The sequence below is a fragment of the Nelumbo nucifera genome, chromosome 2, assembly GCF_055504915.1.
Source record: "Nelumbo nucifera cultivar China Antique chromosome 2, China Antique-T2T, whole genome shotgun sequence".
Lineage (NCBI taxonomy): Eukaryota > Viridiplantae > Streptophyta > Magnoliopsida > Proteales > Nelumbonaceae > Nelumbo > Nelumbo nucifera.
The window spans coordinates 71,147,059-71,162,734 of record NC_142650.1 but is presented as its reverse complement, the minus strand read 5'-3'; the positions used below and the strand labels follow the sequence as shown (position 1 = coordinate 71,162,734).

Here is a 15,676-nt window from a genome sequence, read left to right as displayed (position 1 = left end):
CTACCTTGGCTAACTTACCTACCTATTTTTTGTCTGTTTTTAGGATACCAGTTAGGGAAGCTAGGAAACTGGAGAAGTTGATGAGAGGTTTCTTATGGGAGCCGAGACAAGAAAAAAAGGATCACTTGGTTAATTGGGAAATTGTGTGTAGAAGTAAAGAAAAGGGGGGTTTGGGACTTGGGAGGGTAACTAGAAAAAATCAAGCTCTGTTAGGGAAATGGTTGTGGCGATGGCCATTGGAAAGAGAGAGATTGTGGCATGAGGTGGTGGGAAGCATTCATGGGAGGTTAGAGAATGGATGGGATGCTGGTGTATCAAGGCAAGCTAACCTAGCAACACCTTGGAAGGCCATTCACAACACCCTTCCTCAATTCCTCAATTTTATCAGGTATGAAGTTTGTTCTGGCAACACTGTTCATTTTTGGAAGGATATTTGGGTAGGAGACACACCTTTAAAGGATCTGTTCCCTTCGCTATTTTCTGTTTCTTTGTACAAAAAAGAGGTGGTCTCAAAATTTGTCTCACCTTTGGGAACACCCTTAGATCCTACTTGGGATTTTGGGTTTCGTAGAGGACTTAGGGATGATGAAATTGAAGCTCTTTCTGTTTTGCTTGGTTGTCTTAATCAGGTTTGTTTGGATCCTTCCAAGCCAGATAAGAGGGTATGGACTCCTAGACCCAATGGAACCTTCACTTGTGCTTCTTTCTTCAAGTCCATCTCTCAACTTTCTACTCACCAACCCTTTCCGTCAAAAGAAATTTGGTGCAGGCCAGTTCCCCAAAAAATTATGGCGTTTTATTGGGAAGTATTCCATGGGAAAGTAAATACTCTAGATAACCTACAAAAGAGAAGACCTTTCCTCTGTATTTCTCCTAATTGGTGTATCCTCTGTAGAGCTCACGGTGAGAACTGTTATCACCTATTAATATCTTGTCCCTTTTCTGCAGACCTTTGGGCTTGGCTACTTTCGTTGTTTGGGAGTAGTTGGAGTCTACTGGCAGAAGTTCACATGCTCTTCAACCATTCTACCTTTTATTGGCCTACAACAATAGGGAGAATTATGTGGAGATGTGCTCGTGCTTCCTTTATTTGGACTCTTTGGGAAGAAAGGAATATTATAATTTTTCAAGAAAAGGAAAGGTGCAGCCGGAATTGAAAGACTATGTGTTAAATAGTGCCTTGGCTGGAGACTTTGGAAATCTTTCATCAATTCTCCTTTAATGACCTTTGGAGGAATTGGTTAGTAGTAGCGAGGTGTTCATCTCTAAAGGACATATCAATTACAAGCTGGTCTCCATCCGAAGGCCTCACTGAAGTTGAACTTTGATGGAATTAGCATGGGTAATCCAGGATTATCCGGAATGGGGGGTGCTTTGAGAAATGAGAAGGGAGAGATTTTGTTGCTCTACTCAGGTCCCTTGGGAATTGGGGACTCCATCAGGGTAGAACTTTTAGCTACTGTACAAGGGGTGCAATTTGCAAACCAGCTGGGGGTACAACACCTAACAATCGAGGGGGATTCCAAAGTGGTGGTGGGTTGGTTGAAAAATCCTGAAGAGGCTATGTGGCGTTACAAGAATGAAATGAATGCAATTTGCAAACCAGATGGGGGTACAACACCTAACAATCGAGGGGGATTCCAAAGTGGTGGTGGGTTGGTTGAAAAATCCTAAAGAGGCTATGTGGCGTTACAAGAATGAAATGAAGAAATTTAGTTGGTTGACAAGGAATATGTTGGTCACTGTATAGTGGGTGGGGAGATCAACAAATACTTTGTCAGATGTGTTAACTAAGCAAGGGGTAAATAGGAAAGAATTGTTTTGGGCTTAGTTGTGATTCTTGCTTTTCTTTCTTAGTTTACTTGTAAGATTCAAGGAGGGGCTGCAGCTCACACCTCTCCCTGGGATGTTGTATGAACTCACTCTAAATCCGCTTCTGAATTAAAAATTTATTATCATTCATTAAAAAAAGTGTCTTAGGACACAAATTTTGAAAAGTTATAGAAAATCACAAATCACAAAAAAGATCACCCCAATTGGACATTTGAGCTCAAAGTTATGGCATTTGGAATTTGCATGTACATTTAGTGTACAACTCGTGACCTAGTCACTGGGTCAATGGTCCAACTGCCTGAGTCGGACGGTTTTTCTTGTGTCGTGTTCATGTTGTGTCGAGGAAGGAGTATTTGGATACATGGGTCGACATGAACACAACATGGTTAATTAATCGTGTCAAATTTTCAAACACAAGTGCAAATTGTTTATTACACATGTAATGCAACACAACTCACATTACCCAAATTAATACGATTAAACTGTTTAAATTAAAAAATAAATAGCTTTTACTAATAAAAAACATTCAATTATTCATTACCTAAACAAATTCATGAAAACCATTCAATGTCATACTTACCTACCATAATAGTATTTCATCCAAATATACATGATCTAATACTTGAAGCTTTGTGTCATAAATAGATCATTTTGGAGTTAAGTGGGTCAACCCAAAATTGACACGTTATTAGTCGTGTTAAATGGGTTGAGATGATTTAGACACGCACATGATTAAGATAAACCTGAACCCAAGGACTTTGTGTTGTGTTCATATGTCGTGCCAAATATGGTCGGAATCATGGCTGGGTGATGGTTTTGAACAGTTCAACCAGCTGGGTCGACAATGGGTTGAAAACACTGGTTCTGTTTACATTTCTTTACCTATCTCAAGTTTATAGGAATGAGAAATAGAAAATACAACCAAGAAGTTTTACAAGATCATATTTCTCTCTCTGTTTTTCTTGATACAAGCATTTCCTTTTCACTCCTTTCTTCTTCACAATAAGCCATAATCAATTGGATAAAAATCTGATCATAGGTGGCAATATGGCATCATTCTTCTGGACTTTTGCATGTAGGAAGGGAATCATAGTCAGTCAGATTAAATATTGGACTGTAGACTATTTTTATCCCTCATTTCTCCAATCTCAAGATCTGCATTTGAAGGGAGCCATAATCAGCCTTTGGGAGCAAGGCTGTAGATGGTTTAATCCTTGGCCTGTTTTGGTAGAGGTGCTATAACAAACCAAGTAGAAACACTTGATTGTAGATGGTTTCTTTTCCTCTACTTCCTTTCTTACAAGGAAACTTTGCAAATTGAATGAAAGAGAGAATAGAAGACATTTGCAGGAGATATTTGCAGAGAATGACTTCCCTTCCTACCTGTGAGAGTAGTATCTTCCTTTTTCTCCACAAAACTTACCTTCTCTCTTCACCATGGACTTGTGTTCTCTCTAAGAATGTGGTTGTCTAAAATATATTCTTCAAAGGACTGGGGTTGAAGCCTCCCTCCAAGAACTTAAATAGGGATTGAAGTAGTTATGTAATTACCGCTCTCTGTAGGTGATAGGCACTTGGCCTCCCACTTAAAGAAAGGATTCCAGTATGAGAAACCTCTTTTAATCTAAATGGGTTTTGTTAGGCCACTTGCCAACCCATTTAATTGGGTTGTAAACAATTTTAAGTTTATTGGATTTCATAGGCTTAGAACTAAGCTCACTATCTTTAATAAATTTTGCTTTTAACAGAGACCAATTAGTCAACTGTCTCACCTAAGTTGGAAATAACTTTGGCAAGTTGGGCACATCCAATTTTTATGCTCAGCTAGATGGGTATTGGGTGCAGAGATTTAAAAGGTGCGCCTCAGGCATGCCTAGGCTCATTTTAGGGGAGGCACCTTGCCTAGGTCCTAGGTGCAACACTTTCAAAAGGCGCATGCCTGGTGTGCCTGGGTGTGTACCTTTTGAAAGTTTTATGCTTTTTTGCTTTTTTTTTGAACCAAGTGGCTAGGTTCATAAATATCTTCTTAAAAGGCAATTAAAATTATAAAATCATTATTTTTTGTGTGAGAATTAAGAATTTAAGACCCTAACATGGACTTGTTTGGGCTTGCCTCGAGGGGCGTGGCCCAAAGGCGACTCGTAGAATCAGGAATGTAATATGTTTTACATCACATTAGCTACTTGAAAATGCTTTATATGTTTGATTTTACTTTTAAATTTTCATTTGAAAATGCTTTACATGTTATGTTTATGTATTTTAATTTTAGATAATAGGTTTTTTAAAACATTAATTTTAAAATTTAAGTTTATATTTCTTATTAATATTATGTTTACTATTTTTGTTTTTTTGCATTTTTTTGGCATTTTTTTTGAAATTTCTTATTTTTTAATGATTTTTAGCATTTTTTTTTGTATTCTTGCACCTTTCTTCAAAAAGGGCGTTCCTCGCCTTGCGCCTTTATTCTTCTTAATATCGCCTTTCAATTAGTGCTATGCATCTTTATTCTTCTTAATATAAAAGATTTTTATTAAAAGTAAAGAAAAACTGAGATCCCCCTTCCTCTTCTTCCTCCTTCCTCCTAACCCCCTCCTCTTAAGGAGGCTTATGCCTCCTTGTTTTTTGGAGGCTTATGCCTCGTATGTTTTGAACTACGCCTCACGCCTTTAGGTAGTGGAATGCCTCGCGTCACGCCTCTGTGTTTTAAAACATTGCTTTTGGCCATCTGGACTGTTGGAAGATCTTTCTAAAAAGACTTGCTAAATGACACCTAAGTCTTTGGTTAGTTTGATTAAGAGAATCTCCTATTCAGCACATAGATCCTGCTTGAGCTAGACAAATAAACTAGAATCATGTTCATGGGATTTGGCTTCACATAACAACATCTTGACTGTAGGCCTATAGGTTTTAGTTGCATTGGTCTTAGGCTTGGGCATTTTTGTCCATACATTCTCCCTATCAAGAAAAATTCTATATGTGAGGGGATTCCACCCCTTTTTACCAAGCTTGGATCTCCTAAAAGTAAAACCATGTGAATACTTTAAGAGTACATCCAGCCATACATCGGGAATCTCTTATACATGTATGTTAAATTCATGGGGAGATGTTCCCAATGCACGGCTGGGTTCCTGTGTACTCAGAGTGTTACCTTGGTTTTTTCTTCAAGGAAACCCTGCCACTTTTTTACCTCCATTCCGATCAGGAAAAAAAGATGAGTTGGCCCAGAGGTTGGCCAAAAAGGAGCTCTTACTGAGGAAGTTTAATGGTTCCATTTAGGGAAAGAAAGAGAATGCTTATTCATATCACATTTCTTCAACTGATAAGAATAAGATTTTGAAGTAGGGTTGAACCTGGATTGGAGATTATAAGAATTTCTTTACAATGAGCTTGCAAAAGGATGCTTTGATACTCTTCTGCATTGTAATGATGTGGATATTCTATGGGAACCTAGGGAAGAGAAAAAAGATCACTTGATTAGGTGGGAGGTGGTGAGTAGAAGCAAAAATGAAGGAGGCCTAGGCTTAGGGAATGTGGTGAGTAAGAATGAAGCTCTTTTAGGTAAGTGGCTTTGGAGGTGGCCCTTGGAGAGGGAGAGGTTGTGGCATGAAGTAGTGAAGAGTATCCATGGCTGTTCTGAATCAGGTTGGGATGCGGAGGTATCCCGAAAGACTTCACTCACAACACCTTGGAAGGTTATTTATGGCATTCTCCTAGAGTTCCTCAGATTTGTAAGGTATGATGCTTGTTCTGGAAACTCCATTCTTTTTTGGGAAGATATTTGGGTGAGCACTCAACCCCTAAAAGACCGCTTTCCTTCTCTCTATTCCATCTCCCTCTTTAGAAAGAAACCATCCCCCCCGGTTCGCCCTTTTGATTTAAACTGGAATTTTGGGTTTCGAAGAGGGTTAAGGGATGAAGAACTTCTTTGTGTTTTAGAGCTCTTGTTGCTTCTAGACTCAGTGTGCCTGGACCTCCCTAACCTGGACAAAAGGGTTTGGTCTCTAACCTCGGTTGGCTCCTTCACTTGTGCTTCTTTCTTTAAAGCCCTCTGCTCCAATCCCTCCTCGCAGGTGTTCCCTGTTAAAGAGGTCTAGTCAAGGCCAATTCTTCCTAAAGTAGCAGTGTTTTGTTGGGTAGCCTACTTGGGTAAGATCAGTACGGTGGAAAATTTGCAAAAGAAGAAACCTTGTGTTTGTCCCCAAATTGGTGCTTCGTGTAAAGTGAAGGGTGAGGACTGTAACCATTTACTGATATCGTGCTCTTTTGCTGCCAATATTTGGAACTGGGTTGTTGCACTATTTGGGTGCAGGTGGAACTTGCCCTCCGAAGTAAAGTTGCTGTTCATTCCGGATGCCTTTGGGAGATTGACAAAAAGAGGGAAGCTAATGTGGAAATGTATCAGAGCTGCTACCTTGTGGACTTTATGGGAGGAGAGAAATGCTAGAATATTTCAAGAAAAGGAAAGAAGTCTTGCTGAAATTAAGGAATGCATAATGACAAGGACAGTCTCGTGGCTAAAATCTTCACACTTGTTGGCAGATTACTCCTTTGATGACTTAAGGAGAAACTGGGCAACTGTGGCTTCTACAGTCTCCACAAAGAACAAATCACAAGCTGAATGGGAATCCCCACCGGATGGAGTTGTAAAACTGAATTTTGATGGTAGCTGCCAAGGTAACCCAGGGCCATCTGGAATAGGAGGGATTCTGAGAGACAAGGATAGCAACATGTTGTCTTTATTTTCAGGACCAGTGGGTGTTGGTGATTCTGTAAGGGCAGAGATACTAGCAGCGGTACAAGGTATACAGATGGCCAGTCAACTTAGAGTGAACAATTTGATAGTAGAAGGGGATTCCAAGGTAGTAGTGGGCTGGTTGACATGTCCAGAGACAGCTTGTTGGGGCTACATGGATCTGTTAAAGAAAGTTAAATGGCTGACAAGGAATATGTCAGTAAGGTTTCAGTGGGTCAGCAGATCAGCAAATGCAATGGCTGATTCTTTGGCCAAGCAAGGGGTGTCAAGGGGAGATCTGTTTTGGGCCACTTTGTAACTGTGTTTCAGGCTTGTGTTTGTTTAGTGTTTATGACTCAGTCCTATGGGGAGGTAACACCTTGTGCCTCTTCCTAGGCTGAATGTACTACTATTTTTTGAATTAATAAAACTTCTCTCATTTATCAAAAAAAAATGATGTGGATATTCTATTTCAGGAACTGTTTATTGAAACTGCTATTTTTCATCTTATTGCAAATTAAGTGCCTAAGGTGGTGAGGATCTGTTATCATCCATGTTAAAATGCTAAATTTTATTGTTTTGTAGTGGTCAAGCTGCAGTTATTACTCCCCGGCAGGTGACTTGTGGTTTGGGATCTCGACGAGTCAAGGCAATTGCAGCTGCTAAGCATCACACTGTTGTTGCAGCTGAGGGTGGAGAAGTATTCACTTGGGGGTCCAATAGAGGTAAACTGTCGGGCATTCTTCATGTCTATGGATGTAAAGTTGTAAACCTGGTAATGGGGGGCTACTTAAATTCCTTGTCAACATTTTTGTAGCTTGCCTGCTAAGAGGTGGGGCAGGGTGAAGAGACTTGATTGTACCTCTTTGATTCTTGCATTTGAAAAGAGAAAATCTTCTCTGTTAATATGTTATTGCATATATGTCTAATTGGAAAACAAAGGATTTAATTCTGATAAAATCATGCAGAGGGTCAACTTGGTTATACTTCCGTGGATAGCCAACCCATACCACGGCGTGTTAGTTCTCTTAAGACAAAGATAATTGCTGTTGCTGCTGCCAATAAGCACACAGCAGTGGTTTCTGAGTCGGGTGAAATATTCACATGGGGATGCAACAAGGAGGGCCAGCTTGGTTATGGTACTTCCAATTCAGCTTCAAATTGTACTCCAAGGGTGGTTGAATACCTGAAAGGAAAGGTCTTCTCAGGAGTCTCTGCGGCAAAGTATCATACAATAGTATTAGGGGCTGATGGGGAGGTAACGTTCCAGTTTCTACATAACTTTTAATCTGAGTAATATTTCTGGCCTTTTTTCAATGCTTTTTTTTTTCTTTTGTAAATACCCTATTTCAATGTTGTTCAATCTTATGCCTTTTCATTTTGATGGTTCTCATATCACTGTACTTGAAATTCAGTCTGGTCTTATGTCAATCATTTCAAGTATAAAATTTTAGGCAAATTCCAAATAATTGACAGTTTTTCAATACCTAAATCAGGGCTATCAGTTCATACCTCTGGCTCTGGGTAACTCAAATCTATGGAGTACTTTATTTCATTTTCTGATTTATACAGAAAATTATTGTTTTCAAAATCTTGGACAATTTCCCAGCAATTGGCACACAGCACACTTTTTCAATACTTAGGATTTCAGTTCAATACTTCTTGCTTTGGGTCCTCAAATCTGTTGAGTGCTTGATTTATTTTCTATTTCTACAGAGTACTTTATTTCATTTTCTGATTTATACAGAAAATTATTGTTTTCAAAATCTTGGACAATTTCCCAGCAATTGGCACACAGCACACTTTTTCAATTCTTAGGATTTCAGTTCGATACTTCTTGCTTTGGGCCCTCAAATCTGTTGAGTGCTTGATTTATTTTCTATTTCTACAGAAAACTATTATCCTTATATTGGCCCATGTCTTACTCTCAATATAGTTTTTTAGGTTTGCTTCTAGTGTAAGCATTTCATCTAGCTGATTACTGCACTGACTATATTCTAATTCTGAATTTCATGGTACATGCTAATATTTGTAATGCTTTTGGCCCACGTCTTACTCTCAATATAGTTTTTTAGGTTTGCTTATATTGGCCCATGTCTTACTCTCAATATAGTTTTTTAGGTTTGCTTCTAGTGTAAGCATTTCATCTAGCTGATTACTGCACTGACTATATTCTAATTCTGAATTTTATGGTACATGCTAATATTTGTAATGCTTTTGCATCTTGGTCCATTGGATCATTATGGATGGCAGATATTCACTTGGGGTCACCGGTTTGTAACCCCAAGACGTGTAGTCATTGCTAGAAATATAAAAAAAAGTGGGTCTGCACCACTCAAGTTTCATCGCATGGAACGACTTCATGCGATTGCAGTAGCTGCAGGAATGACACACAGCATGGCACTAACCGATGATGGTGCACTATTTTATTGGATTTCCTCCGATCCTGATCTGAGATGCCAACAGGTTTGATTTGATCTATTGTGTGGATCTTATTCTTTTCTTATCATCTCCCATTTGTTTCTGACCATTTTCCGTGCTTGGATATTACATATAGCTCTATTCTATGTGTGGAAGAAGTTTGGTAAGTATTTCTGCAGGGAAGTACTGGACTGCTGCAGTTACATCTACAGGTGATGTTTATATGTGGGATGGGAAGAAATGTAAGGGCGAACTTCCTCTTCCAACTCGATTACATGGTGTTAAGCGGGCTACTTCAGTTGCAGTTGGTGAAACACATTTATTGACTATTTGTTCTTTTTACCATCCTGTTTATCCTCCTAATATTGCGGAGAATTCTCAGAATCTGAAATTAGATGGTGACTATGAATTAGAAGAGATAGATGAAGACTTAAATGGAATGCAAATGAACAGAACAGTGTCTTCTGTAAAAAATGATGATGTGGCTAACAGACACCCACCAAGTTTAAGGAGTCTCTGTGAAAAAGTTGCTGCACTATCTCTGGCTGAACCAAGGAATGCCTTGCAATTACTAGAAATTGCGGATTCTCTAGGAGCAGATGACCTGAAGAAGCATTGTGAGGTAAGTATTGATATTCTTATGAATGGCAGTGGCTGGGGATCTATGTACTTGTACTCAATCGCTTGATTTTCTTGCTTACTTTCACAAGGTGGGAAAATGGGAGCCGATAAGCATGAACCATATAAAAAGTTTCCTTTGTTAATGAGCACTGACAAATCCCACAGCATGTGTTATGAGAATGCCCTTGATCAGGGCTTTTGATTTTCTGCTTTACAGGCTTGTATCCCTTATGAATCTTATGCATTTAATGTTTCATACTTCATTGACTTCTCCAATGAAATTTAAAGTAAAACGTTTCTGTTCCAAAATACTGCTGGAATCCAGTACAGAGAAGTCATTTAATATGTAATATATGATCGATAATCTTTTAACCAAAAAAATATTTCAATCGTTCCTGTATTTTATATTTTGATGCAAAAGTTACACGTATGCTTGGACATTTTTTCCAGTCAAATAAAATTTTCCTGAATACTTTTAATAGGTTAGATGATTACTACCATCTGATTACCCTTTAAGAACCATCTGCCATATTTTGTTCACATTCCTATGGAAAAAAAATGGATAAAATTTTCTGTTGGCTCAATTTTGTTTTCCATATTTCTATTGGGTTCCCCAAATCAAACAATAGCGCCTGCTCTCCTACTCTCCTCATGTGTTCCACTTGTAGAGGCAGGGAAGATTGATGTTCCATCTTCCATCCTGACAAGTATTTCTCATTATTTTCCAATTTACATGCTTTCATATAATGGAGTCAGGTTACTTATCTCAAGTATTTGATCATACTTTTGAAATTTTGTGTGGCCATGCAGGATATGGTTATTCGCAATCTTGATTATATTTTCACAGTTGCTGCACAGACCATTGCAAGCACATCACTAGATGTTCTTGCTAATCTAGAGAAAATATTGGATTCAAGGTCCTCTGAGCCATGGAGTCACCGTAGGCTCCCAATTGCAACGGCTACTTTTCCTGTCATTGTTAACAGTGAAGAGGAGGATAATGAGAGCGAATGCCTTAAGATTCGTGACAATCCTGCAAAATCTGTCTTGAGGGTTAATTTTCCCCAGCACTCCGACTGCTTTTTGGAGTCTGATAATGGTGCCAACCAAGCTATTTTGAAACAAATTCGAGCTCTGCGGAAAAAGTTGCAGCAGATTGAGGTACTTGAGGCTAAGAGATCAAATGGCCATCCCCTTGATGCCCAACAAATTGCAAAACTCGAGATGAGGCCAACTCTTGAAAGCTTGCTTTCTGAGCTTGGTGTTCCAGTGAAGACACAAGAGAAAGAATCATCTCCAGTTGTTCTAGAAGGAAAAGGTAGTAACAAGGTTGAGGTATCAAGAAAGCAAAGGAGAAAGAGTAAGAAGGTGACACAGGTAGAAGCAGCTGTTGGACATTGTGAGGCTGTCTTAGAACCAGACCCTGTAAAGGGCTTTGTGGATGTTGAGGTCTCTCACATGCTAATACAAAAGGTCAGCTTTTCAAGCTTCCTATGCACCTTTTGTTTATCAATTCTTGATGGGTTCCACACATAGGATTTGAATGAAACTGTCTGAGTAATAACAGTTATCATGTATATACTGAATAATGGGAACATGGTGCACAGTTTTGTCAGACTGTGACAGAACCAGATGGTTGTACTGGTAACCCGGTGATCTGGTGAACCAATGACTTTTCTAAGGCAGTAAGGCCCAGTTAATTGATGGTTTTTACAATCCGCATGAGCTAACCTGACCCAGTTTGCATTCTGGTTTTCTGTCTGGTCTGAGTCTGACAAGACTGATGGTGCACATTGGAAGAGTTTGAGATCTGATATTCATGGATCGCAACTGGGAGTTCCCATATATTGAATCCAGTCTTAACAACTTGATTGATCCCATTTCTTTAGGGAAAAAGGAAAAGAACTGAAAGAGAAATGATGATGCATATGGAAGAGTTTAGATCTAATATTCAATGGACCCCAATTGGGAGTTCCCATGTATTGAAATCAGTCTTAACGACTTAATTTATCCCATTTCTTTTGGAAAAAAATAAAACTGAGAGGTAATCCAGAAAAATGTTCATAGATTGGATTTAGTATTCTTTGATATGCCACCTTTGTAAGATTTTTCTGATGCAAACCCAAAATCCCCTCAAATGTGGGCACAGATTGAAAATGACACCCATCCGCTCGTACTGGAAGCTTAACTTCTCTCATCTATATTCAGTAATTGTGCTTAAATTTGCCGCATTATGACTTCTGATAGGTGGAAGATTTGGAAATTAAAGGGTCTGGGAGCAGTCAGATAAGTGAGGAACTTCTTCCCTGCAGACTGAAGCAAGAAATTCCTGAATCTTTAAAGAACATGAACTCCTTTTCAACTTCGACCAAAAAGAAGAACAGGAAAGGAGGGCTCTCAATGTTCTTGAGTGGTGCTCTTGATGATGTTCCCAATTTTGTTGGTCCTTCATCACTAACACTCAAAAGTGAGGGCCCTGCATGGGGTGGGGCAAAGGTTTTGAAAGGACCTGCTCTCCGTGAGATCCAGAGTGAGCAGAGCAAAAGAAAGGAGAGTCAGGCAAGTAGGAGGATGATGGATGAGGTTGAGGTTCCTTGCGAGGTAAGAAGTGGTGGGCAAATTCGATTGGGTTCATTTCTTCCAGTGAAGACGAAATCCCTCCCAATTGCTGTGGCATCAACTCGTGAATCATCAGTTTCTGATGGAGAGAAAAGCACACCTCCTTGGGCTACTTCTGGGACTTCTTCCATCTTTAGCCCGGCATCATTTCGCGACATCCAAATGCAGCAGGTATATATATTTTTATATTTATGTTCGGAACATTAAACATTTATATTGTGTTTTCAATCTTTCATTAACTGGGAGAAAAAGGATCCCGGCCATCTAAACCTCTTGGCAGATCAGTTTTCCCTATTGGCCCAACAAACTCCCAAATGATATTCTGTAAACCAGTCTGCTTTAACTGGAACCTTTTCTGGTGTAGATATCCTTTCTATTACATTGAGTGAAAAATGAGTTAACATGAAAAGAAAGTTGCTGCAGGAAGAAAATGGGCAAAATACACTTTATAGGCTTGAAGTCAGAAAAGATAACTCATGCTTTTGTTGTTTGAAACTCTTCAAACTTCCTGATTGCTGGTGTTAAAAAATTTCAACTTCATTCATCTTCCGCTCACTTTATAAAACTTGCTTTCGGACTAAGGGCTGTTCCCCAACTAGGACGTTTCTGTTTTTCTTGTTTTGAGGGATACCACATAATCAATATACAAAATTGCCTTATTGCAGGGCGTTCAGGTTGTGGTTTTCATGTTTTGTCAGATTTTGATACACAAAATCATAATTTTGCATTACGGGATATTGGTTTGTGGTTTTGGGAGCACAGAGTAGGTATGATCATGGGCTTTCAGGGGGGGGGGGGCAGGGCTTAGCATCTAGTATACGGGGTGTCAATACTGGACCTTCACACAAAACCTAGGCCTAGGCCCATAAATTTGTGGGCCAGATGATTTGGCCTTCTAGGCTGGGCTAAGAATGATCCCCTCTATCACAAACCACATGGTCCTGGAGCGCATATTTCCTCCATTTTCTGAAAATTACAAATTCCAATGTTCCCAACCAGGAAGTAATTTTTGCTAATGCAAGCATAACATCATGAGTAGTCCAGTGTAAATCTGACACACTAGATGATTGTGTATCTCCTCTAGTTATGGTGTTAGTAAGTGCATTTTTTGTTATATGGTAAATACCCATATGGCAAGTATTTTTTAGCCCACATCCTACATAAGCAGTACCATGTGGCAAGTTACTTGGGCCACAGCCAAACTCATTTAAGCATGTCTGTTGTGGGCCATTATTAGGTACGAGGAATAGACTCAATCTCCTATAAACCCTCTTACAAGTAATGCTTTAAAGTTTTCATGGGTCATACTAGGAAGGTGAACTAATCCACTCAGTCCGAAAAAATTAAAAGAAATGTTTCTATTTTCAGTGGTGGAAACAACGAAAGAAATATGCTACACCACAGAACATTTTTTCTGTGTTTTCATTTTAAACAATCAATGTGTGTGTGTCTTTTTCTTCCAAACCAGGTGTGGGACCTTATTATTTTTAGAACTTACAACATAAAAAAAATTCAAGTTTTGGGGGGGTGGGGTGGGGTTCTCCAATGTGAATTGTGTAACAGACAGAGAGAACATGTTCTTGGTTACATGTGACTAGTTTCCAAAACTGATTCCACAAAGTTGTCTTTGAATTTCTGGTTTAAAGGACATTTTCACCTGGTGATTTAATATCTTGTTTCATAAATCATTAATATCTATACTCCAAAATTCGGGTTTCAAAATCATGAATTGTTTTCTGAAACAAAACCAACTTGTTTTTGCTTTTCAAAACAAAAAACAGTCGAAGAATATGTTTTGATTTTTTGTTTTGCAGATTTGACAATTTGAAAATAAATGAAATAAAAAACATTCAAGTTGTAGTTATGGAGCATTTTTCAATATAAAACAACTTCCACATCAGACTGATTTTACTGATGTGGCAGTTGATTTTGTTTAAAAATCAGCCGACTCACTTTATTTTTTTGTAGCGAACATATTTTTTGTTTTTGTGATTAACATGTGTACAGTTGCACTCGTGGGAGTTTCTCCCTTCCATTTCAGTAATACATTCATACTTTACCTTTTCTCATAAAAATAAAAAATAAAATAAAAAACAAAACCTTAAATTATTGTTGAATACCACCCTAGTGTGTCAGTGTGCGTAATGGTTCTGTTTCTGGTACCATGGTCAATTTTCTTGACATTGCAAGTGCAACTGCGCAAGTCCTTTTGTTATATGCAGCACATTGCTGCTAACCTCTTCTGGGTTTTCTGAACAGGAGAAGCATCATGGTCTTTCTCACAGCCCAAAGAAAACAACTACTGGGTTTTCTGTTTCATCTGGACAGGGCTCTCCATCAGATTCTGCTAGCCATAACCGCTGGTTCAAACCAGATATTAACACTCCATCATCAATCCGTTCGATTCAAATAGAAGAAATGGCAATGAAGGATCTAAAACGCTTCTACAGCAGTGTTAAGCTTGTTAGAAACCAAGGGTAGGTCCTTTAATGCATTTTGAGGGCAGATGTACTACTTTTCCTATTCTTTCCCTTTAACCCTTTGTAAATTTGTTTGTACAATTGTACAGATAATCTCACCCTTATGTTCAGTTTTGTTTCACATGTAGGAATAGGTTATATAGGTCTATTGTATTGTAGCTCCTAGACTCTCCTCCCATCTGGGTGGAACTAAATATGATTGATTTAGCAAAATTTCTTTCTTCCTTTCTTTTCCTTCTGCAACAAGCCAAAGCCAATACTAATTCGTAATCTGGTTCTTGCGAGTCCGACACTTCATTTGTGACAACTGACAAGGATGACCATGGAGATAGTTGTGTTTTAGTTCTCTGGACTAGGAGAGGCAAGTCGGTGATGTTTGTGAGGTCTGGGTCAAGTGGGTCATAGGTGAATTGGCTGGGTTCAGGTGTTGAAGATCATGGGCCTTCTCCAATAACAGTTTCAAATTCTATCCTTCAAACAAGGTTCAAAATATTGATACATCCGATACGCCAGGCAGTATTGGTAGTATTTTTTTCAAATCCGGTTCAGAGGGGCCGGTTTAAGGTCCGTCCATTCCCTGAACCGGTCAAAACCCTGATACACCCTCTGTAGGGGCATATCGGGAAGCTTCTGATACGATATGTATTGGCCAGTAAATATTGATATTTTGAACCTTACCTGTTTATGCCTATATTTTGGAAAGCAGATTTTCTCAGAATGTTGGATTTATTTAGCTTGTCCTATTAAGGTTTAATTTGCTAGAATGCTAGGTAATTCGTGGTGAGCCAAAACCTGGTAAAAAAAACCCTCACTACCGTATAGGGTCTACCCATCAAACCACTTACCTTTGGTTCAGTTTCGAACGAGTGCAAATACAAATACGTACAACAAAACAAAATTCGTTTCAATCTGAGAATTTGGAGCAAATTTACGATAAAAGATCCTTTTGCTATCTTCTTTTTCCAAAACA

The 15,676-nt window shown here is 38.9% G+C and overlaps 1 protein-coding gene across 2 annotated transcripts in view; it reads left to right on the top strand.

Annotated features, from left to right (window-relative positions):
- LOC104604113 (uncharacterized) overlaps positions 1-14,919 on the top strand; it is a 35,533-nt gene extending 20,614 nt beyond the window's left edge. For both annotated transcript variants that reach the window (XM_088898983.1, XM_010268335.3), the window contains exons 6-12: positions 7,151-7,290; positions 7,534-7,823; positions 8,819-9,031; positions 9,123-9,608; positions 10,418-11,080; positions 11,855-12,397; positions 14,486-14,919. In XM_088898983.1, coding sequence (XP_088755109.1) covers positions 7,151-7,290; positions 7,534-7,823; positions 8,819-9,031; positions 9,123-9,608; positions 10,418-11,080; positions 11,855-12,397; positions 14,486-14,707 — 2,557 coding nt within the window. In that variant the 3' untranslated portion in view covers positions 14,708-14,919. The remainder of the gene's footprint in view (positions 1-7,150; positions 7,291-7,533; positions 7,824-8,818; positions 9,032-9,122; positions 9,609-10,417; positions 11,081-11,854; positions 12,398-14,485) is intronic.
- Positions 14,920-15,676: the final 757 nt, after the last annotated feature.